The following is a 24,820-nucleotide window of genomic DNA, read 5'->3' as shown; positions in this document are numbered from 1 at the left end:
ACAGATGGCAAAGGGCCCTTTGTGAGGGGAGAAAGACAAGCAGGGCTCGAAAAAATAGTTTGCCAACATTGTGTGTTACTGTGCAGCTCAGCCCAACCAGAACATTTTACAAACATACAGAAGTTCATAAATAAATACACCTGTTTTTGCCTAATTTCCTCACTGCTCGAGGGTATCATTTTTTTCCTTTCCTCTAATTTATAAGAACTGCCACTTAAGTGTTTATTTTGACGTTGATTCTCGGGGGGGCCACGGAGGTGTGGCAATTAGTGTCGCTGCCTCACAGCTGCCAGGGTCCTGGGTTCGATTGGAGCCTTGGGCATCTGTCTGTGTGGAGTCCCTCCAGCCTTGTGCTTCTGGGATAGGCTCCAGCTTGCCACAACGATTACCGATCGGGGGCGGACTGATAGCGATTCACTTGTGAGCTGTGCATGCCCTAGTCTATGTCTCAATTCTTTTCTTTTTGGCAATGGATTTTAGCAGGAGGAATTGTTTTCTTGTTGGCTGTTAATTTGCAACTGTCCACCCACATCTTGATTTGTATTAATATTCTACTAGTTTAAACTTGTGCTGTTCAAAAAACACTGTCAAGAACGGGACGTGTCGGGCAGCGGCCTGTTCTCCGTGGTCAGTGTCCTTTGCGGGCTGGACTCCAGAGTCCATGTGCCTCACGTCCCTCTCGCACTGGACGGGCTAGTGCGCGGAACTCTGCATCACCATGTTGCCTGGAAACAGTGCTGCGATCAGAGTGCAAGAGCATCACAGCACCTGCCTCGCTACGGGGCTGCAATGTTAACTGAGTGTTCAGCCGCCCTTTTTTTTTTCCGCTGGGGTCACCAGAGTTTGTTATTCCTCAGTCACTGAACTCGGGCTGGGGTGGGGAGTTATTTTTGAAGCCAAACCGGTTGTTTAATCTTAAAGTTCTGAGGGCTATATGTTTAAGAGGAGATGTAGAACATTTGCATAGAGGAATGCAAGGCGTTTTCCTTATGTTAGGCCCCTGGTTAACGGCTTCCTAAGCGTGTCAGCACCTGCGCCATAGGGGCCATTAGCCTCATTAGTCTGTAAAGAGACAGTATCATGATGTAGAAAGTAGAAAGTTGGGAGAACTATACTGGACCGGTGAGGCACCTCCGTGAGCAGGCAGGGAGACTGTACTCTACTCCTGGATTCTGCTGGTGGAACCCAGCTTCCAGTGGCTTTGACAGGAGGGATTCTTGTTGACTGTCCCTGTACAGCTGGCCCATAGGAGCTCTTCAGCACGTGAGCGGGAAACTGAACAGAATTCCTGCCCCCCCCCACCCCTTGCCCTTTCTGCAAACATGATGGTGAGTGGGGGGAGGGGAGGGGGGCAGTAAAAAACAAACAGACTTAAAGGGCTTCATTTCATCTCTCTGCTGCTTGAAACATGTTTTTCTTTCACTTCCTGGACGCTAGGAGGTAGGAGAATATCTTATTGTTGTCGCACTTTGTTGTGCGGGCGGTGGCAGTGTTTTTGTTGGCAGGGCAGTGCGCTAGGGTCCAGCTGACCTTTCTGGGGCCTGTGGTGTGAGAGTACAGCCAGACCGGGGGAGTCACTGCCTGCCAGGATGGTAGTTTACTGGGTGGAGCCCTGAGATCATGGTCATGGAGCAAGCCTCTCAGGCATCTCGGTGTCTTACACCGCTTTAGTGTTGTCCTTGTAATGTCACGTTTGCAGGGGAAACCATTTCATGCTGTCCTCATACCGGCAGACTAGACTAGCATGGCGGGAGGGAGTAACATTTAACTTATTATCTTAATTCTCCCAGCATTTCCTAGAAATACAATAATATATTTTTGTGCATTTGTAGGAGTATTGATTGTCACAGTGTGTTTCATCTTTACCCATTCTAGAGTTGTGATATTCACAAAAAAAATATACAGACCTGAAGAGAACCATATAATTAATTCTGAGGGAAACTTTGATACACAGGCCTCGAATTTGTAAGGCTGTACTTGATCAAATTTCTTCATTGCAATTTGGCTTTTGTTTAGTGTTATCCTTTTATGTTTAATGTTCAAGAACACATTCTCCTTACCTAAAATAATGATTTTTGCTTTTAGGAAACTACTCACAAGTTATGGAGTGATAAGTGAAATACAGCACATCACAGAATCATTTAAGCCATTTAATATGCAAATTAATTCCTTCAGTAATCCAGAGTGGACCATCTAAGGAAAATATGTTTTGAGTAGCTGGTGTGAAAAATGTGAACGAAGACTGAACAGGGCTGATCTTTTTTTTTTTGCTTTTATTTGTGTTTGTCTGTACATGTAAATATATGTGCTGTACATGGTGCTTTTAATGAGTTGGTCAATTCATAAAACTGTTCAAACAATAGAGCTGCGAAATGTAGGACTCACACAAAATGGATAGCATTGTGCATGCCAGAGGGCCATATCAGATCAGTGTGGCCCATCTGTGTTTAGACCAGCTTGTATGTATCTTCTTGCAGATGCTGGTTAGGTTATTGTTCTCAGATGTGTACTGTTGCTGTCCATGGTAATGTGTTCCCCATGGTCCCATTTTTATGAGCAATAAACTTCATTGCTCCAATGTGCTTTTTTCTGCATACAGTTATTGAATAAGGCAGTTTGCTTTTTATGTGCCATGTATGAGCATAATGTAGGGATATGCTTCTATTTTATGTTCTTGCTCACACTGCGGTTTGCAGTAGGTAAAAGGGGACTGCAGTCTGTGGTGGAGAGTGTGTGAGCAGTCCGCCCACATCCCCCCTATCCAACTGCACGCTGATCCGAGCTGGGTAGCCCCTCATGGTGCATCAGGCTCACAGCACTGTTATCACTGGCTGACCCCAGCGCATGAGAACGTGGGAATATTCCACTGAGCACTCAATGTGTTTGGAAATAGCTGTCCTAAGGGTCTTCTGTTGCAAGAAGGGACAAACTGTTTAATCGTGTCAACTGATGGAGAACTATGCTTTTCCCTCTCTCTTTTTCTGTCTTTCTCACAGTAAAAACACAGCAGGTAGCTGTTTGATTTCTTTCTTGTCCACAGCATTGAGTTGGTGCCATTTCACTATGCAATAGCTTTCTTTTAAAGAAGCAAAAGTAAACAAAAGTCAAGTCCTCTTTAAAAACATGTTTTGTAGAGGATCCATGTAGGGTTTGCTGTACAACGTTTGGCTTTGGGATTAATATTCCAGGTGATTTTGTATATTCTATCTGTCTGATACATCAAAAGGATTCACAGTACATAAGGCTGTGTATGCAAGATTAAAACACTTTGAAGCCCATGAGACATTATGAATAGTGGTTCCTGCTCGCAGAGAGGTTGGGTTTCCAGACCTGCCGTGTGTACTGCTCTGTTTGAAGATGCAGAGCCAGTGGTGGTGTTTAGTGGCAGTGTAGCTGGGTAATTTCAGTGGACCCCTGTGTAGCTTCACCCGGGTCCTCTGGGATCCCTGCTGTCCTGTTGTCTGTTGCTCTCAGCAAAGTGAGCGAAGAAAACAGGCTTTCAGGTTCATCTTTCATCTCGTAGCCCTGGAAACCTCGATCTATAAGAAAGCAGACAGAGATCGATGGCTATACCCAGCTACCTGTGTACACCTTATCTGTACATGAGGGCGTCAGTGGTAATCCCTCATTAATCCTCCCTCAGGCACTTCAGAGCTTCTCAGTCTGTTATGTATTGCTACTCCCTTGCAAGCATCCTCCTCCTTAGTACTTAACACCACTCTTTTCTGAAACACAGCTCTGCTTCAGTTACTGTGTCTACTGCTGCTGCCAACGGTGGTAATAATCATTTTCTTCTGCCACCTTTTTTTTCAGTTCTTCTGCAATTTTCACTCAGACATTTCTGCTGTAAACAATAACCTCTGTTACTCTTTGAGAAACCCAGAAGGTCAAATCTGAAGCACAAATAAGTAATTTGTAAAGTGAAAGAGTTTGTGCAGAGAGATCTCACCTCTTGCAGTTCAAGAAATCAGGTTTGATCAAGAGGTGCTGCATGTTCTGTCTTCCTGCTTAGTCAATTTCCGCTTAGTGTTCATTTTCTTGTTTCAAAACGAGCCCTGTCTGATGTGTTTTTTGTTTTGCACGATTTATATTTTTAGTTTCTGTTTGTGTTTAAAGTAAAAGAAGCTAGCTAACCTGTCATTTTGTTTTGTCGTATGCACAGAAAGGTCAATACAACTCTTTGGTTGCAAGGATCCATTTGACTTGAAACAAACCTTTACAACTATCATTCATGAAATAGACAATAAGCCAGTGCTGTTCAAAACTAATCTTTTTGACAAAGGATGAGGCCTTAAAAGGTCTAAGTCTGTGTAATTTCCATTTCCTGATAGCTGACAAATGTTACTGTGGGGGTCATCAGGTCTGATAAATGAAAATGTAGGGCAGCCCTCACACCACCTGAGAAAGCTAGCTTTGGCAGTGTTCAGTTTTTGTAAAATATATCTGAAATCTCACATCCAAATGCTCTGGAAGGTGTTGTGTTGCTTCACAGGCAGTTTCCCAATGACAGGATTACCAATTGGGTCTGCATTTGTATAAATTAATGCTTGTATTGACTTCAGAAATTAGGAATGAAAATAAGAAACAACGTGAAAGTGGATTTTGTTTTAGGGGTCAATCTATGGTGCATGCCACTGTTGATGCAATTCATTTTTGAGCACTTGATGAATGTGGGCTATTGGCTCTGTTCATATGTAAATACTAACTAGGAGCCAGCAGTTACTCCATAGCAACAAAATGGGAGTATCCAATAAGGTGTTGTCAACACTAAAATATGACGTCAAAGGGCCTGGAAACCACGGCAACCTCAAATACTTGCCTTTTATAGTCAACCTTTCTAATAGACTCTTAATAGACTTTTATTACTGTAGTGGTTTTCAAAATCATGGGGTTTTTATTGTTATGTTTTTTCCATCAGGGGTATATAATGAAGCTGTCTTCAGCAAGAGGCCTTTTGGTACCTTTGAGTTCAACCCATCATTTTGTTTTAACTGTTTTGTTATTGCCTTTAAAAACCTCAATTAAAAACAGTAAGAGCTCTGGAGTAGATTGTAATGATGACACAGGGGACACAACAGAGTCACTCAGATGGCTGGATTTGGATGTTCCCTGGACTGGTAGTCAGAACAGAGAGTTGTGTTGTGTTATGGCTGCTCTTGGAAGCACACTGTAAAGCCCTCAGATAACCTTTCAGCTATTTGCCGTGGGTCAGTGTCCATGGTGCAGTCATGGTCAGACATGACCTAGGAATGCCTTTAAAGCATCTGGTGCCCTACACAGATTAATGGTATCCTTATCAGCAGACATAAACTCGAGGTTAGCGTGATGCCCTTGGAAACACACTTCAGTATGGTACATTACTTTAAATTGTTGCCTTTTTGTAGTGTGTTGTTTGGGCAATGTGTATAGACCGTGTGCCGTATATCCCACTATCTTTAGATACAGTACTCTTAACGGATGCAAGTGTGACTTAAGATACCAAGTTCTGAAAGCATATCTGTATCCTGGAAGTCCACCCCCCACTCCTCCAACCCCACCTCTGCATTTTCAAAAGATTTTTATTTTTCTCTCGCTCACGATTCCCTGATTGTTTTACCACATGCGCTCGTGCGTGGCTATTTCTGTCCCCTCTGTGAGTGTGTGTTTGTGCCACCTGGCTGTGCTGATGTTGAAATCATATTGTGTCAGAGAGTTTCTGTTTCCTTGCAATCACCACTCATGTTCCTGCATGAAAGTGTTTGAACGAGACCCCCCCCTGCACTTTCTATCACTCCTCTGATCTTCACAGCTTTCCCAGATTTCAGCACTTTGGGTGGAATCAATTCTAAAAAAGTAGAAGAAACAGCAGAATGGCAGCTGCCAGCACGATATTTGCATTTAATGTCAACCAAAATGAAAAGAAATCAATTTACACTTGGGTAACAGGCGTTTGACTGCAACCCTGCAACCATTGGAAGGATACTCTGTTAAGTGATGTTTAAACAGTTAACAGTTTAGAATAACGTGTGGGGCTGAAGCCAACAAACCTTAGCGTTTACAGAGACAAACAGGGTTGTTTTTATTATATTAGCTGTAAAGTAAGAAAGCACAATCAGTTCTTTAAAGTCATGTAATAAATCATGCCGTTTATTTAGTGAAACGCAGGATTCTGCAGCTGATGAATGAATTGATTTATCCTGTGTAACAGGATGGCCTTAATTCCCTCTCACCTCCTGCCAATGTCTTTACATCAGTATTTTCTTTTGGCTGCTAACTTGCCTTGTGCTTCCAAATGAACGTTGAGCATATTGTGATTGTGCAGCAGGGCTCAGCTATATTTTCAGTGCGCAAGTCTTGGGGTACCCCTCTTCAAGGTCAATCAAACCTAGGGTGTCTGCCTGGCTATTTGTGTCACTTACATAATCTGTTATATAAGCGTGGGCTGCCTTTTTGGAGACTAAACAAACGTTTCCTACAGCTGCCTGTCTTGTCTTCTACTGTATCTCCTGTACACCTCCAAAGAATCGGCCCTATGGCCTTGTTTCCTTTCTAAGTATGGAGTTTTTGTGGCAGGATACATCTGAGGATCCACTTGTAAAAATCAAACAGTGACATATTTCATTTTCTGAAAATTTGAATGTTGGCAAAGACCAAATCACGTATTGGCATTGAACATATTCAGCCGTTTAAAATGTCTAAATAAAAAAGGATTTTTGTCTTTATTGGTTCAAGGCAGATTTTACACCTAGTGTAAGATTAAATGAATGTGATATTAAAAAAAAGATTGCCATCAAAAAGCTGCATAAACTTTTCTCTGGCGGCATTAGAGAAGGACATCAGAGAAGGCCGTTGTTTAGTCAAACAAGTGAAATTCACATCTCCAAGATGAAATGTTGTTTTGCAAACCAGCATATTGCTGATCATACATGAATTACAGTATATACCATCACTCTGCTGTTAAGCTGTCAGTTTGACTCAGAATCAAAGACTTAATTTAATTCTTGTGACTTTTTTGTAATTCTGAGACTTGGCTACTTCATCAAAGTTGCTTAGAATTTTCTTTTTTGCAAGAAGTTTAATTTTGTTGATGAATACTGTAATGCAGAAAAATCTTCTGGTGAGAGTTTTAGGGTGAAATGCAACAATAAGAGTTCATGAACCAGCTTGTTCAGCTCCACCTCCGTGTGATTCATGCTCAGAGTCCTACGGTATCACATAAGTGAGTGGCTGGGATAGGAGAGTGTGGCTGTAACCTGGGTGGGACACTAGTTTATTGGAGGACACTCACACACAGAATCAATTTAGGCCCCGATAAACCTAACTAGTATGTCATTAGGAGATGATATCAGCGTACCTCATGAAAATCCACACAAACGCAGGCTGAACTAGCAAACTCCACGTAGAAAGCGCCTGAAATCAAACTGAAATTAAATCCAAGATATTGTAGCTCAGTTGTGGGTCCTTAGATTTTCATATTTCTATAACATCCCATAAACCCAGGACATCCTTAGAATTGCATCATTTTATAGCTATTCTATTTCTCATTTCACTTAATTCAGTGTTGATGGGAGTATATTACAAGATTGATATCTGCAATACGGACATTTGTTATTTACGTTAAATGCCAGTTACAGTAGGTACAGGCACAGTTTAGTTGCTGCTTTGTTTCCAGTTTTGTTTCCCAATTACTACTGTTTTCCCAATTTGTCGTTCTTTGAGAAGAGAAAAAAATAAAACAAAAAGAAGTTTGAGCATTTTAGCTTTCCCGTTACTGCCTTTTATAAACTGTCTTAAAGATTTACAAAATTATTTAACATATTGGATATGACTGGATCCCATCCAGGGTGTACCCTGCCCTGCATCTGTTGGGATAGGCTCTGGTTCTTCTGCAACCCTTAATGGGAAGATGAGCTTAGAATACGGATGGAATGGCATTGCTCAGCAAAACTAAAAAGACAGCTGATCAGTATTAAACATTTATTGTACACGGGCATTTAATAGCTGTTCACATTTGAGAATAGTTGTAATGCTGAATTAACACATGAATGTCTTTCCATTTAAAGGCACATGTGAAATCCTGCCCTGCCTACTTTAGTTTTAAAGGCTCGGTTTTGGACCTAGTTCATTTCACGACGTTACTGTGACAGAAACTGCCCAAGAACTGTGACAGAAACTGCCCAGAAACTCAGCCATTTGTAGAGGTAGGGAGGGTATAATTGTCTTTAGTCAGTCAAGGATCTCTCAGCGCTCTGACACACAATGAGCCTTGTGAATGCCCAGGCGTGAGATGTGGAGGGCAAGGAACATGCCTCTCCTTCAGTCAGAGATGAAGCCCTGATACGAGATTGTGGTGCGCGAAGAGTCATGCTAAAATGTGAGACTAAGAGGAATCTGCCACCCTTCCTCCTTTTCCCCGTTTGTGGCTGTAGGTTTGTAGTCGTGAGCCGAGACACAAAACCAGACCATTTGCAACTCCACATTGGGTGGGCAAGTAACAAAAATACTTGGAAAACATTGTAAAAAAATCCTTTCCTGTCTGAAAGCGCCTCAGTGAACACGTACTGTAGTTATAGGGTGACATTACATTATTGTGAGATTGGCCTGAGAGGAGGGCAGTTCCAGATTACAGGGCAGGAGAGATTGAGAACCCTCTGTGTGGTACAGAGAAAGGCCAATGAGTTCTTCTAGGATTTAACGATAAACATTCTTGACTGTCTTCCAGTCCCACACACAATACAATCTGTGCTCAAATTATAATTATTTCCTGCTGTTATCAACTTCACAAAGAGATTTTTTTTCAAGGCAGAGAACTGTGTGTAGTACATTTGCAGTAAAGAACAGCAATTACTTTAGGTGAGGTACAGTACATACAGTGTAAGGTCATTTGGAGCTCTTAGTCCATAGTATGAAGTAAAAATAGGATGGGAATCACACAATTGAGAAATGTAGGCTATCTTACCATTGAACACTGGCAGTTATTAAGTTTTTCTCTGGTAAACAGAATAATACATTTCTATTTACTATTTACCAGTACATTTCCATAAGAAAAGAACAATGTCACAGCTATTTTAACGGAAAGGCTTTAACTAGCTCTAAACTGCCAGTTCCTTAAGCTGGAATTAGTAGAAGAAGCAGAACGTGTCAAGCCTTGGTGTGCTATCTCCAGATCTGAGCCTTTCTTCAGTCATTTTAGCTGGCTGGGCCCAGAGCACAGTATCTGGACATTTCTAATTAGAAGCAGGAAATGTTTATTCACTTTTGATTGGGTGGGACTGCCTGTAATTCTGGGCACTTTTAAACAAACTATTTAAGCATCCTGTTTAAATTTGGTTTCAGAAAAAAAAAGTACAAGTTGAGGTAGACTCTTGGACACTTATGTAAGCTGCATTCCTTGTACAAAAACAAATGTACCCAAATGTTCAACTGTGTCAGCAGCGATAGGCATCGTCTTAGTTTCAGGTTATCTGCGCTTGTTTCCTCTTTTTCCCAAAAAGTCAGTAGTGAAAAGCATTTTAATTAGCCTCAGGGGAAGCAAATTAATTAGCTATTCCTATTAAATAATTATTTCCAAGTACAGCAAACTTCACTTACATTGGCGTGCTGTTGTTTGTAGTTTGTGGTTTGCATTATTTTCCATCTTTTGTCAAGTGCCTTTGGAATAAATGTTTAGCGAATTGAATGAATGCATATTTAATGTATAGAGGAAAAAAACTGCATAGCTAACATTTTAAAAACCGCAGAACACCGAATAAGCATGTAATCTTTCTTGTCAGTTTTTTTTACATTCTGCTGCCATGTTAGATTAAATCTTCCTTTTTTTGCACCTCAGAAAAATTCATTTCCCTCAGATAACCTGCCGATTCATATCCAGTATAGGCCTGTTTGTATTGGGTTGCACCCCTTCTTTGGATGGGGACTGAGTGTCTGCCAGCAGGCTTCCTCTTGCCCTCTTTAGATAAAGGGAGGTAACTTCTTTGTTTTCCAGCAGTTTGGAAACCTGGCGAGATGAATGAAGCTGTGCTTGAACATGGACTTCCACCAAAAGCCTGGAAAGCCTGAAAGACTTTTCAAGCTGTTTCCAAGCTCATGAACACACATTAATCAGTGAACTAAACAATGACTTCCAAAACTTTTTTGACATAAGGTCAGTGTCTAGCTCCTAAAGTGTGCAGAAGGCTTGTAATGCTTCCTCCAGGATTGGCATGCTGTACTTAAGGATCATTTGGAAATGGCCGTTGGTAGTTAGGACTAACATCACAATACTTTAGATGGATGTTTAAGTTGCTTTATTCTCCTTTTAAGGTTATAGGTTTAATCCAGATCAAATCTGCTGGATTCTGAAAATTAAGGATCTTAAAAAGGAGTCATCTAAGTGACCTTGGTAGGCTTTTCAGGAGTTTTCAGTTTCCTGTGCATTGAATTACATAGCATTCAACAAATTATATCTCCATTCTAGCTCCCTGTTGTTTATAATGTACACTATGAGAGCAGATACTGTAGTATAATATACTTTTATCATTTTCCTGTCAGATTCAATAGTTAGAAACATAAGACAATTCACAAATGAGAAGTGGCATGTGGCCTAATTAGCTTATTTGGTCATCAGTAGCCAACTAATCTGAATATCTTTGAAGATACTGGGGTAATCAGCTTTAACATGACCGTGGTCTTTAACAGCATGGTGTTGTTCCAGACTCCTACTGTACAGCCCTTTGTTTGTTTAAAAAGTTTTAAATGCTTTATCATATATTTTTTCACATTTCACTTCTGACTCTGAAGAAGTTCATTGGGTTGACTTTGTCAATGATTTTAAAAATTCTGAATCAGTTCCTTTAATAATCTACTGTGTTCTTTACTGGAAAGAAGCAATAAGATTTTTATAATGTGACAAAATGTGAATGCAATATTCTAAATGAGATTTTAATAGTGTATAGTATGCTCTCTTGTTCCTGAATGATGTCTTAATCTCACTATTTGCAATCTTACAGTGCCCTTAGATCACTGACCCAATGAAACTGAACTGAAAATTCGTACTTGTCATGAACAACTCCATAAAACATGAGTTATTTACACCTTTGATTATCCGTTTAAATAAAATCCAACAAAGATAAATGTACAAGGTGGTAAAAAGGTGGTAACACACAGAAGATCATCATTGCTAAAGACAGTGTCTCAACAAGATGGGGAATGGCTATAAAACAATAACAAAAAGCTGTATACATGTAGCAGTTCCCATTGTATTGTCTGTTATTAAAACATATGATGGGGCATCCCTATGCAGTGCTATTATGATTATAGTATGACTTTTTAACATTTTTTTCAAAATCCCAGACTACCTAGTCTTTTTTTAATTTTCTACCTGTTTCAACTGGATATCAATAAATCAAAAATTAAAAATAAGAGGCACTGTACACTGTATGTTGTTGTTACCTACAGTATACTGTATGTAACAAGCTGCACATGTAAACAAATATCCGTCTGACAGGTGTTTGCCCAGTCTCAAATTTAGATTAAAGGTTTTGGAATTTCCTTCCCATGTTCTGCAGCGTTTGCTAAATCTCCTATTTTGTCATTATCTGCCAGCAGTTAGAATCCATTACTGCTGTTGGTTATTCAACAAACAGTGAGACAGGACCTACCTGTGCTTGTTTTGTGTTTTATTTATTGCACTCCATAGTTCTTTATAGATTTTTTTTAAAGGAAAGATGTTTTCACCAGCAAACCATTGTACAGCAGTGATTCCTTTGTAAATGTAAGTAAATGCTGTAATTAGAAGTGCCTGATCCTCATTAGTCTGGATGATGAAAGCTTTACTGTAACAGTGACAACTTTCTTTACTCAACCAGAAGTCAGACAGCCCCCACACCCTGCATTGCCCAATGCATATCCTGCAATGGGTTCCATATGTTTACTCCTACAGGTCAAATGGAAGCTTGTTTTCTAGGGATTGTGTTGTCACCACACTCTTAAAACACACCATAAAACGTTTATCAATTAAAACTTACCGTATGAAAACATTTTGATTTGTCCTTCCTTTTCCTAGTAAAATGTATTTGTTTCCAGAGTTTTTTTTCTTTGTTTTTAGATTAGTTTTTGTTGAATTGTTATTTAAAATGTAAAAAAGTAAAAAGAAAAAAATAAAAGAGTTAATATGTTACAAATTATTGGTTTGTTAAGAGTTAGAAATCGTTGGTAAACCTGTATTTCTTAACGCTATGTCTATTACTATTAAGAGAAGTAAAAATGCTTGTTTTATACATTTAACTCCTGGAAATCTAAAACATATACTTTATATAATTTATACTGATACTTGATATTTGCTCTTGACAAACCTCACTAATACCAAAAAAGAGTTGTCTGTCTTTGTTTTTAGAGTATACTGATATATTACTGTGTAGCTGTAACAAAAGATGCTGTGAAGACTTACCGAATTGTAATTTATTTTAGTAAAAGCCATGTTTTTTTCTTTGATATCCAATGATTTATTATTTTTTGCTTGTTGAAATATATAATATAAAAATTTAATATAATATATGAGTTACTGTAAAATGTAACAAAAAATACAAAAGTTCACAAAACGAAGGTTAGAGTCCAATGATAACAGCCACCCAAACTGTAAGAGACACCAGGCAGGGTACAGTAAGAACTACTGAAATTTATTTGTGCACCTAATTATCATACTTAATCAGCTGAAACGAGACAAAATGAAGCAAGAAGCTGTTTCGGCTGAGTCCTTTTGAGGTGCGTTGCGCTCCAGAGAGCTCTACAGGGTCGGAGTTAGAAAGAGGTGCTCACTGACGTGCTCCGTCTGTCCCTGCAGGACCGGCTCTTCTTTGTCATGGAGTATGTGAACGGCGGGGACCTGATGTTCCAGATCCAGCGCTCTCGCAAGTTTGACGAGGCTCGTTCCCGGTTCTACGCTGCTGAGGTCACCTCGGCGCTGATGTTCCTCCACCAGCACGGTGTCATCTACAGGTACGGCATCAGTCCGGGAGCTGATGAGGCTACCCAGACCTCTCTTAGGGACTCTTCTTTGTCTCTTAGCAACAGGGGCCTTGGGTAACGTTGACTTTTTTTGCAGTTTGCTTGCACAGGGCTTTCCTGGCATTTGGGTTTTTTTTGTTTCAGTTTGGCTGACTGTCTTGCACAGTGTTTGCATATGTATGATCCCTGGGGAGATAGCCAGTACTGGGTGCCAATTTAAGAGGACTGAATGGATACAGTTTCTCTCCACACTGCTTGCTGCTTAGTGTTCATCTCCTCCCAGATTAATGGCATCCTTCAGCTCCTTCCTCCACTTCCTTCTTGTAGTACTGTGACCCAGAATGCTTGGCAACCCTTCCCCTTCTCTCCTCGTGTAAGTCTACATTTAGGTATATGGTTCCTTTGCAAACCCAGCTGGGCCCTGGTGTGTCCACACTGCCCTCGCTGGCCTCTTCACAGGAAGGAACTTATTTGCAGATGGACATTCAAATCATGGTCCCTTGAAGAAGGCCCATCTGACTGAAACCCAAAATAAATGCAAACTTCTCTACTCTCAGTTGCACTGGAGACAAGCTGGAACTTTAAGACACACTTTGTGACACTGATATAATATCTGAACATTATTAGCATCCAGTTAAATCCCACAGTTTGTCTGAAAGTCAGGAGTACCTGAATTAAATCCTTTATACCATGTACAATTTGTGATTCATTTTTTAGGTATCTAACTAATTTAACATAAAAAGAGAGGAAAGGTTTAGTATTTACGCTATATGACCTAGAAGTTCAGTGGCACTGTTTGTGAAACTTTTGCATCATGGGAGATGGTACACAGACTCTCTGGTGTTTGCATAACTAACCTAGAATGCACTCAGCAGAAGTTTTTATGTGTATGTTTGACAATTTACAGTATTTTCATATCCATAAGCCCAGTTCTGTGAGCACATTCTGTTTATCTCCTTTCATTATATAAATCCTAAAACTTAAACTACTGTAGCTGTTGATCCCCTGAAGGTCGTGATTCCAAACAGTCCTTCTCAGAGTATTAAAGTTCTCATGAAATGCAGGATGTACATAAAGAGGTTGTATAATCCATGTATTAAAAAGTTGAAATATAAACAATTCGTGTTATTGAGAAGATAATCTCTTCAAAATGTATTGTACTGTCATAGGAACCACAAATTCTAGTTACTTTTCATTCAGTATGCAGTTGTACATTGTTTTTTGAGTTAGATAGCAATATCATAAACTTTAGGTAGGTTTAATTTGATAATCAACGACAGATTATCCTTACAAACCATCAATCTGAAAGGTCAATATCTTAATATAAATAAGATATTTTTATTGACATATTACATTAACTCATATACTTATAAAAATGTTCTTCCTGGCTAAGTGATGGTTTCCATAGAGTTACAATCCTCATATTAAAAGAAACATGTAATCCTTACATAACATATCTCAATAGAAAATTAAGAATTATTTTTTTCCATCTTTTTTTTCTTATTAATTTAACTTGCAATTGAGAAGACTTAGCATGTATTCTGGTAAACAAGAATCCTACACTATACTGTATGTCGAATTAGACCCAGATATAGAGGGTGGAAACAGCTGTAAAGGCTAATGTTCTACCTCTGAGTCACCTGTGCAAATAAATAAAAAGATCGAAACAAGCCTGTTGATTTTCTGGGAAGGAAAGTTTATTAGTATTATAGACTTCCTCTTCCTTCTGGTATGCCTAAATGTACAGAATCTCCCAAGTGACTCACCTCGAACTACCTGTAAGTAAAAGTGCTTACTTCAAGTACAGACTGAGATCCATATGTTTTGGGTTTTGATGGCCATGTCAATAGCTGACTGTGACTGGGGATTCGTGGAGAAGCCCAGACTTGGCTAGGTGCAACCAGGTTTATGGTTGGGTTTAGCCAGCCAGGGCTCCCAGCAAAACAGAGGTACCTCTCTGATTTTCCAGGTGCGTGCAGTCTCACAATGACATCATTGATGGATGTGATACTCCTCCAATCAGCATTGACTCGCCTACTTGTTGCCATGGGGCTTGTAAAATGCCAGAATGGTAGTGGTTTAGTGAGTGAGTGGGTGGGTCAGAGGAATCTGTCTGCCTGCACATTCTCATTGTTCCCACATGGGAACAGAAGATATTTGCTGTGACTTGGGATGTAAAAACAAAACAGCCATTTCTTAATTCCAAAGGGTATATAATAAAAAAATATTGACTATTTTTTATATTTCTATGAAAGCTTTTCTTGTGTTTCTTAAATGCTATTTTATAAACCGGTTATCTTGGAGTCATTTTTATTTGAACATTCTGTATACTGTATGTTTTATATTTCTCACACTTTCTGGCACATAATTGTTTTTGCATGCTGAAAACTGAAGTCTGGACAAAGATCAGTTTTGTTAAATATATATAAAAGATGGAAAAATGTTGTGGAAAATAGGCCACTAAGAGTAATTCCTGCCATCTTTGTGTTTTCATTAATACCCCCCCCCAAAAAAAACCTTTGCGCTCAGACGGATATGTCTGCTGTTTGTACTTTGTTTATTTTATCCCCACCTAAAGCCTTTGAGAAAACCTTAAACAATTGCTTATGAGACTGCCTGAACCTGGAAAAACACGGGATAGAGCACGTTACATGATCCAAGCAAATTCTTGGAACTCCTACTGAAGAGAACCCTGAAACAAGAGGAACAGGCAGTTTCCCCAGCACAGTGTCTCTCCCTGAAGAAGGGAGGGGGACAAGGAGACTGAGGAGCAGATTTAGAAATAAAGACCCCAGCGTGTTACAAATGTGACGGAACGACACAGAGCAGACTGAATAACATCAGCACTGGTAGTCTGCCCGTGTGTGTGGAGAGGCATTAAAAACACCAATAGTTATAACCAATACCCGATATATACTTTATCATTCTTGCAAGGAATTACTGTTGGAAAATGTAAAACTCATTTCTTTTAGGGTTGTTCACTCTTTTATGCTGTATTTTTCTTTATGGAGATTTTTTTTATTTGTAACCGGAAGTCTATGAACAGTATAAGACTCACTGAATTTTTGTTCATCGTCCATTCTCAAGATACCAGTGGCCTGAATGATACTTCTCCAAAAGAGGTGGTGACCGTGTTATAGCTGAGGGGTCAGTGGACCAGCTGGGTCTTGACCATACACCTTGCAGAGGGTGCTGTGAGCTGTGTGAGGCACCGTTCCACAGGAAGAGCTATTGAACGTACAAAAGGTTATGGCTTGCTGTGTTGTTCTGCACTTTGCAAGTATGGATTTCCCCAGATTGTCTTGCTGTTTGCTTGGGAGAATATCCAGGTGAAACCAGGCAAATACAACCTGTGTAATCAATGCTGCCGATAAAGAGTAAATTGTTTCACTTGAGGAATAATGTTCTAGCAGAATTACAAAGTCTTTCAGTTACTACACTAGAAATCTGAGTTGATTCTCCACGTTCAAATGATTATTTTTGCTTTTTCTGACAATTCTAGGGAAAAAACGAAAGAGAAAGAGAAAACTGGTAACATGGCTAAAGGTTCATTTAGTCATAGTGGACAACTAATCTCCCTGGAGAAAATCAAGGGCAGTATTAATATGCACATGCAGTATACGCCTGCTGAAAAGTAATAGAGACAATCTTCTCTTCATGAACTTACCTTTATGTGACCCTGTAATCAAAATACCAGCTTCAAAAACAGCTTTTAGAACACCATGTACTGCCCCCACCTCGTATGGTTTTTTTAAAAAAGTGGCAATCCGATCTGGTTCTGAGAGCGTGTTTAAGCTTGTCATGGTGTAGATTAGCTTTCAACCCCTATGCGAGGGCAAACAATTAAAAGGTACTGTGAATTCAAAAGGTAACTGTCTGCAGAATGAAGCTAGTGCCAGCTGTGAATGTTCCAGGAATCCCTTAGGCCTCCAAGATTCATCCAATCCTGGTTTCAGAGGTATTGGCCCTGAACTGATCTCTTGCCCTGTTTAGAATTAAGTTATAGAAATAAATATCTTTAGGCATGGCTGAATAAGAAGAGGAAGCATCTTCTCATTGCTCTGTAGAGGTTGCCAGACTTGGCACAAGAGGCTCTCTCTTATAGTGGCATGTTATTCCAGATCACTTTATTGGCCCTATACAATTTCCTGTATTAGGAATTTGTCTTTTCGCATACTCCAACTTGCTCTCCAGGAGACACGCAGACAGGGAGAGAAGCCTGGGGTCAGAGCACAGGGTCAGCCATTTATACATCGCCCCTGGAGCGGATGGGGTTAAGGACCTTGCTCAGGGGCCCAACGGAGTAGGATCCTCTGCCGGCTGTGGGATACGAACTGGCAACCTTCCAGCCACAGGCACAGATGCTTAGCCACAGAGCCACCGCACCACACCGATATTAATCAAATATTTGTAACAGAAGACATTTACAGATGGCAAAGGACATCTGCTAAGCAAATTAATAATCTGAGCATGTTTTCTGATGAAGATCTCTAAATGAACGAACTGAAAGGTCAGTCAGAAAATATTATGTATTTGGTGTGAATTCATTCCCAAAAATAAAATCTGTGTAATTCAGCATTGCTTCTCACACATGAGCAAATACACTAAAAAATGCTGTTTTACTTTTCTATAAACTGTCTTTTACATTTTCATTTCAAAACATACAGAAATTTAGAGAAATGTATTTTACATTTCTGTTTACAGTTCATGAACATAGATAGACTCTCAGCTATGGACCTCTTTCATAAAAGGTTCTTAATGTGATAACCTTAGACACGACCTTGTCCGAATGTCATATTTTCTGATTGTTCATCATGCTCATGATGCTCATGCAGATGCACTGTTGAACATGGATTCCATTAATGCTCTCTCTGCCTGCTCATGTAGAGATTATAGGATTTTGTATGTTGGTAATGTTCCTCTTCCAACATGCCCTTTTTGTTGACGTGTTGTGTGACAAAGACTGTATGGATGTGATTTAAGCTCTTGGGTTTAAGTTGGAGAAACTCCCCATTTTCAAGTTGGTCCTTTCTGCAGACGACTGAAACATAGTTACAGTGTCCAGGAATTATCCCCACTCATCAGACTGAGTAATGGGAGAGCTGATGAAACGTTTACTTAGTTCTGTATGCTGCAACTTGGAGAAAAAATGAGCTGAAGTGTTGTGGCAGACACAATGGACTGTAGCGACAGATTTGTCCAAGGAATTTTAAGTTTGCTTTTTTGAAAGTTGCCTTTGGCTAATAAAATCCATTTTGCCTCTGCTTTAGGGTATTATTTAATCAGCTTTTCAGCAACAAGAAATGAATTATGAATATGAAGGGAATCTCATATTAGGGCATAACCTAATCAAACAGATTTCATAAGGCTTTGCATTCCCTATAAATTGATGAGAGAGTGCTATATGGATGCAGGTGAGGCATGGATGCAGTGGATGGGGCACCTCAGCAGACTGCCTCTGACAGAGTTTTTTTCTGCAAAGCAACTCCTTATCCTGAGAGGACTACACTGGATACGTAATGGAAAAATAACTCCAGATTGATATGAAACACAGGAAATGCTTTCAATCACGGCTGATTAGTGTGGCCTTTTCTCTGGTGTGTGTTTTTAAGCCACACTACTTTTTAACACTGCCTGGGATTCTCTAAAAAAAGATATGCAGGACAGCAACTCACACTCTTTACATTGCAAAATTCAGTACAGTATATGTTTTTCCCAAAGAAGGATTTACACTGCTGTGCAAAAGACAGCAGTCATACATATTTCAGACACAATCAAGAGTCACACTGTAGGTATGCTACTGTATGAGCACCAACAGTTTGCTTAAGCCTCCACTAATATGACAACATCATTATCATTATTAATACATTTAGCAGTGTTTACATTGCATTATTTAGAATAAAAAATGGATCTCAACAAAATTCAAATCTAACTAAATATGAGCAACAAATATGAAGTGTTGTAGTACTAAACCCATTACATTTAGCCTTTATATCTAATTGACCCATGTCACCTGTACCTCATCATTAACGTTCCTCTCTACATGTTCATTAAGCTAAAAGTCAACTCTCTGTACTGCAAAATACGGTTCCGGTTCCCTCAGGATTAAAAGGTTAATATATACAGTATCAGAATGGCTAAAATTTCAGTAGAATAGAACATTGCTAAATATCTAAGACTTCTGCATAGCAGTGAACATATTACACTTGTAATATTGCAACAGAAAAAAAGTACAATTATTTTGTACAAACGTGATGTATTCTGTTTTGTCACAATTTTAAAATATTGTTCCAATGCATCACAAATTAAGAATATCTTCAAGTATCTCATGTCAGTGTTTCTTTTTTCATTTTTTTCATTCCATTAGCAGGATCTGTCTGGCAAAGAAACTGAAATTTCAGTCAACACAAACCTTTATTTTAGAATAACAAAAATTGGAGCAGGGAAGAAATTGTAAAAACCTTTCAGCTCCACATCGGGAGATTACAGTAGATTTGTGGCCATCAGGAGAAGGTATGGAATTAAGTGAGTGAATGGACAGAGGAAAATGTAACCAACATTGCCTATTATTCGAAAGGGTGAAGAAGATACCTGACTTGTGTGTCACAATTCTTTAGAAAGAATACGAGAAATATTCATCTGCCCTTGGAATTGACTAGGGGCTGAATAAAAGACAACTCCCTGAGAAAAACACAATAGCTTCACACATCTTTCCTATCACTCTTAACCTCACCATTATCAATCAACCACAGGAGTGCCCCAACTATGAAATTACAAGTACTGTAAAGGAAATGTCACTTGAGGTGGATAGTCAGATTGTCCATAGAATTAAAAACAAAAACAAATTAAAACATTTTATGTGAAAACAGCTCCATAACAATGAGCCAGAAGGCTTTTCAAATAAAGTGAATTAATACACTAATTTTCTTGCACAAAGAACTGTTTTGGTATTTATGATGCCCTTTATAAAGTCCACATTTACATGTGCTGCTGGAAAAAAAAACAAAGTAAAATCTGGGATTTGTCCTAAAACACATACTGGTAGGTTAATTGTCTTCTAGGAAAAATGGCTCTTGTGTGAGTGTGTGCATGTCTGTGTCTTTGTGTGCCCCACGATGGACTGGCGTCCTGTCCAAGGTTGTATCTTGCCTAGTGTCCATTGCTTGCTGAAATAGGCTCCAGCTCCCCAGCAACCCTATTGGATAAAGCAGTTAGAAAATGGATGACTGGTTGGTTGTTATAATAGCAATATGAACAGTCCATCTTCAGAAACAGAGCAGCCTCCTGATGTGAAATTCTAATTGGATTTTTTTTTTAATTGCCAAGTATAAGGACAGAAATACCTATTCAGGGGTATGTGTATATTTAGTTAAATTTTACAGAAGCTGTGTCCTTTTCTGGATTTCCTTGAAAACAGAACAGACCCCCCCATCCCCCCCAGAAACTTGAATGATCGTACTGTACATCAACACACCTCTGAATGAATGGCTTCTGGAAAGTGGTGTTGACATTTTTCAGGCAATCAACCATCAAACCTCAACCTGACTGGTTTCATACCACCCTCTGACATCTTTCATCAGAGCGCCTTATCTTCAAATGGGGTTTACATATGGTTTCGATAAAAAAAAGATCAAGAGGTGAGGGAACAGTGTCTCTTCTTGGCTTTCACTTGAATTTCCACTGAATACCTCTCAGCATCAGATTACTTTTATTTGTATGCTTTTCTTGTTTCAAATGTTGGGATTTATTATTTGGAACGAAACTATGTTGATAGTTTTTTAAATACTAGTTTGACAGCGTTATCAGACTAAGAGGAGTTCAGGTTAGATTTGAGTACCAGGAGTTCCATACCCTGATGCTAGGAATGTGTCAGTCTGAAAGACAGGTCACAGCTGGGTCAGCAGGTGTAAGTTGCCTACTGAGAAGGAATCAGCCGCAGGCTACCTTGGTGACACAGTTCATAACCCTTCCTTGACCTGTGTGGTTTGCAGATTCTGGCTGATTTTGTATTTTATTGATGCGGGTAAAGTTGGGGAATTCAAGTGTGGAATAACTCTGAATTTAATCTTAGCACTTCAAGTGGCACTGTTTGAAATGCATATTTTGGGGAAGCCAGTTACTTAACTCACATACCATATAGAGTTTTGTTTGTTACAGTAGGAATTTATTGTTGTTTTTGTTGATTCTATTCTTTTCCAGCATGCTGAAACAAACTTTGCCAAATGAAAACCAGAGTAAAATGTTGTTTTCAGATAAGAATCAGTAGAACTACATTTACAGTAGATTCCAAGCAATAAAAGAAATAAAATGTTTAAATAGACAAGCTAAAAACTTTATTTTTTGTCTGTCATACTGTATGTAATCAGGGATTTTTGACTTTCTTCACCAAAATGTTTTTTGAGAAATCATAGCTATGAGACTCAGTACTTAAAACATAAATCTTCTTGTGTGAAGAGCAAATTTCCATGTTTTGCTTCCATTTTTCTTTTTGGCTTCCATGCTAGGTTCACATGTAGGTCCTGCAGTGTCAGACATTTAGGTTGAGTTTTGAACGTTTTATCGCAAAGAGAGTGTTATTTAGGGTGCAGAAAACATTTCCAAGGCTTAGGGTGCAGGCTGCTGTACTGTTAAGTAAGATACTTCACTCATATTCCACCACTAAAATGTCCCACAATCTGAATGGGTCTCCAGGCCATCACTGAACATGAGCATTTGTTAACCATTTACTCATCAGATTGAATAAAAGTTGAATAATCTGTAGCATCTAAATATAGAAAAAGGTGCAGAATAATTTTATGGGTTTGTCTTGCATTCTTTTATACTTGTGAGCCAAAGTGAGAAATTACTAGGATATCCTTAGTTTCAAAGGAATCGCAAACATTATTTGCAAAGAGCGGTTGTGTCAGTTCCTGTTTCAATAGGTCAGCATCAGTCATTGATGTGGTATCTTAATTTGTCCTCCCGTGAGCATGTTGTTTCGAATCGTGTTTTAATAGTGCCTGTCACATTACAGTGTTGATAGTTATTGATGCCCTTCCTTCTCCTCATTCATAAAATCTTCCAAAATGGGTCTTTCCACTACCGAACTTCTGCAAAGCACAGAACTGTGGCTGAAGCTTTGCTGAATGCTAAGAATGTCTTAGCATGCATATCAGCTCAGATTGCTGGGCCGTCTTTCTTTGAGAGCTGGTGAAGCACACAAGACAACCCAGAAACAGTTAATCCGTGCAGCAGAATAATACAGCTTGGCACATGGCAGTTCACAGTTGCGGGGCTTGTAGACACACTGACAGTGCCTGCTCGACAAGGTGATGGAGTTTAATTGGCACTTTGACGCTGTACAAACTTGCTGTTGGCGTTCCCCTCCACTGCCTGGGGAAATGGTTGCAAAATTCAACAAAAGCGATGGGTTTCTTTAAAGTGGGAAAGAAAAACATTATGGGCAATTATGCTGATTGAGTGTTTATTTTTTAAATAAGAAGTCCGCTGTGTGGTCTGCAGTAAAATCAAAATTTAAATGAATAACGGTGACTAATAGTAGAGTTATATATTTCAGATGTTAAAAATTATAGGTAATGGCTTGTACAGCCTTTGTTTTGTTTTTCTTTTCTTACTGCGGCACAGAGGTCCTCTATGATCTCACTAGCTAATGCTACAATACTTACTTTATTTGTATAGCAACTTTCACGGCACACAAGCTTCAAATAAACAGTTAACAAATGGTTGAAAATGAGAGAAAAACCGATGGCAAAAATAAAGAGAAAAGAATAAACTGCAAAAACGTTGTACATCTATAAAAAGATAAAATATGTAATACCACTGTAATCTATCTGTAAAAATCAGAAAGTTAAATTCTAAAAATATTACTTGAGTCTAGTTTTAAAAATAGGCCCTGTGGGTGAGCCTTGTCAAAATAAATGGAATTTGTCATTCTATTTCTTTTTTTCTTGCAGAGATTTGAAACTGGACAACATCCTCTTGGATGCAGAGGGACACTGCAAGCTGGCTGACTTTGGGATGTGTAAGGAGGGGATTCTTAATGGAGTGACAACCACGACATTCTGTGGTACCCCTGACTACATAGCCCCTGAGGTACTGAGCTGGAGAACACAGGCTTAACTGAAGAGTATCTGGTCTTATTTTTTTCATTTATTGACTTCATTTCAGAAGTGGGGTGAAAGAAGATTTACTGGTGAAAATACCACTCTTTGTTCTTTTCATTTACAGAAGTGAAGTTGCATGGTAATCTTGCTGCATATCGCCAATACATTTACCTTACGTTTGCTGTGCTTTCTTACAGTTTACCATGGTTTTGTCTTTAGTCGGTAAATCCTCATCTTGTTTGAATGTGCTGCATTCAACATGACCTCAAATCCCTGCCTCTGCTCTGTTCCAGATCTTGCAAGAGCTGGAGTACGGCCCCTCGGTGGACTGGTGGGCTCTGGGGGTGCTCATGTACGAGATGATGGCAGGACAGCCCCCCTTCGAGGCCGACAACGAGGATGACCTGTTTGAGTCCATCCTGCACGACGACGTGCTGTACCCCGTGTGGCTGAGCAAGGAGGCTGTCAGCATTCTCAAAGCGGTCAGCGCACTTGCCTGCCTCTTCCCCGGACAGCGTTTTTCAGCTCTCAGCTTACCTCCTCCACCTCTCTCTCTCTCCTCTCTTCATTTCCTCCTCTCTTATTCATCATTCTAAGCTCCCTCTCCCTTTTCCACTCTTCTCTAGCCGTATTTCCCCCTTATTTCCTCTTCTGCTCCCCTCCATCCTTTCTGCACCTCCACCCCACTGCTCTCTCCTGCTACCCCCCCACCTTTGTTCTTAATAATCACGATCTGATTAGCTAAGTGCAGTCAGCAATGGGAGTTCAGGGAGAGTTCACAGTGCCACCGGTTATAGCAAGAGGGGGCCTGGGATAAATTACACTTCTTGTGGGAAAAGAACATAATGTTTGTGTTCTCTGGTGCTTGGGATTGCATAAGCTTTATGCTGTGACATTGAGAGAGACATCATGAGCCTGTACCAGTGCACTTCTGCAGGCCTTCTGTTTCTTCTTCCCTAGCTGCTTTGTGAAGTCCAGAGAGCCTGTGTTTGCACGTGCCCTCTGCCCTGCTTATATGCGTTTGTTGTGTTGTTTTTTTTAAGTTCTTGCCCTTTTTTTCCATAACCCGTCCTCAGTTAACTTTGAATGGTCCTTCCTCCACATATCCTTGTGGGTAACAGCGGACATTTGTCTTGGGAAATACGACGAGCTGTCACTGTGTTGTCAGAGTCTCGCAGGCCGCCTTTGAAAAATTCTTTTAGATCCCTGCTCCAGCTTAGCATCCGGTTTATAAAAAAGAAAGGACATTGTGTATCTTATGCAACTTCAAATGCTTGGCCATATTTTATGTTTATTAACTGAATTTGTGTGTAGTATAAGTAAGTGCTTCATGTTGTTGGCCTCTGTGACCCGTACACCAGTACACCTCGCCAGTCTCAGCCTGTGAACTCATTCCCCAGTGACTGGAATTGAGGGGGGGGGGGGGGGCGGCCATAGTGCATCTCCCTCAGAGCCATACAGGAATGAAGTGCAGCCACATGATGGACAGGAGGAGTCAGGGCTGTCCCCCCTGGATACCGATACAGACCTGCAGGACTAGCCCAGAGGCTTGAGAACAGGAAAGACTGGAGAACAACAGGCGTCGGAGAGGGTTATTTTCAGTCTGCTAACGTGGGAGTACAGACTGGACCCACTGGTTTCCTCACATTGTGCTTCTTGAAACTTGAGCTGCGGAGCAACAAGGTGACCTGAGGACAAGAGAACAGTGCCGTGTGTGCCCTGGGCAGCTTCTGGCATGTACTGTCCTCCTCTGT

At 40.0% G+C, this 24,820-nt stretch overlaps 1 protein-coding gene across 1 annotated transcript in view; it reads left to right on the top strand.

The window, feature by feature from the left end:
• prkceb (protein kinase C, epsilon b) overlaps window positions 1-24,820 on the top strand; it is a 126,255-nt gene that overhangs the window by 94,973 nt on the left and 6,462 nt on the right. Inside the window, exons 11-13 of the mRNA XM_088933819.1 lie at window positions 12,800-12,954; window positions 22,917-23,055; window positions 23,360-23,548. Of these exons, the coding sequence (XP_088789945.1) occupies window positions 12,800-12,954; window positions 22,917-23,055; window positions 23,360-23,548 (483 nt within the window). The remainder of the gene's footprint in view (window positions 1-12,799; window positions 12,955-22,916; window positions 23,056-23,359; window positions 23,549-24,820) is intronic.

The sequence above is a fragment of the Atractosteus spatula genome, chromosome 15 (genome assembly GCF_055471065.1).
Source record: "Atractosteus spatula isolate fAtrSpa1 chromosome 15, fAtrSpa1.hap1, whole genome shotgun sequence".
NCBI classification, from domain to species: Eukaryota; Metazoa; Chordata; class Actinopteri; order Semionotiformes; family Lepisosteidae; genus Atractosteus; species Atractosteus spatula.
Note: the sequence above shows the minus strand (reverse complement) of the source record. Positions and strands in the feature narration are given on the sequence as shown.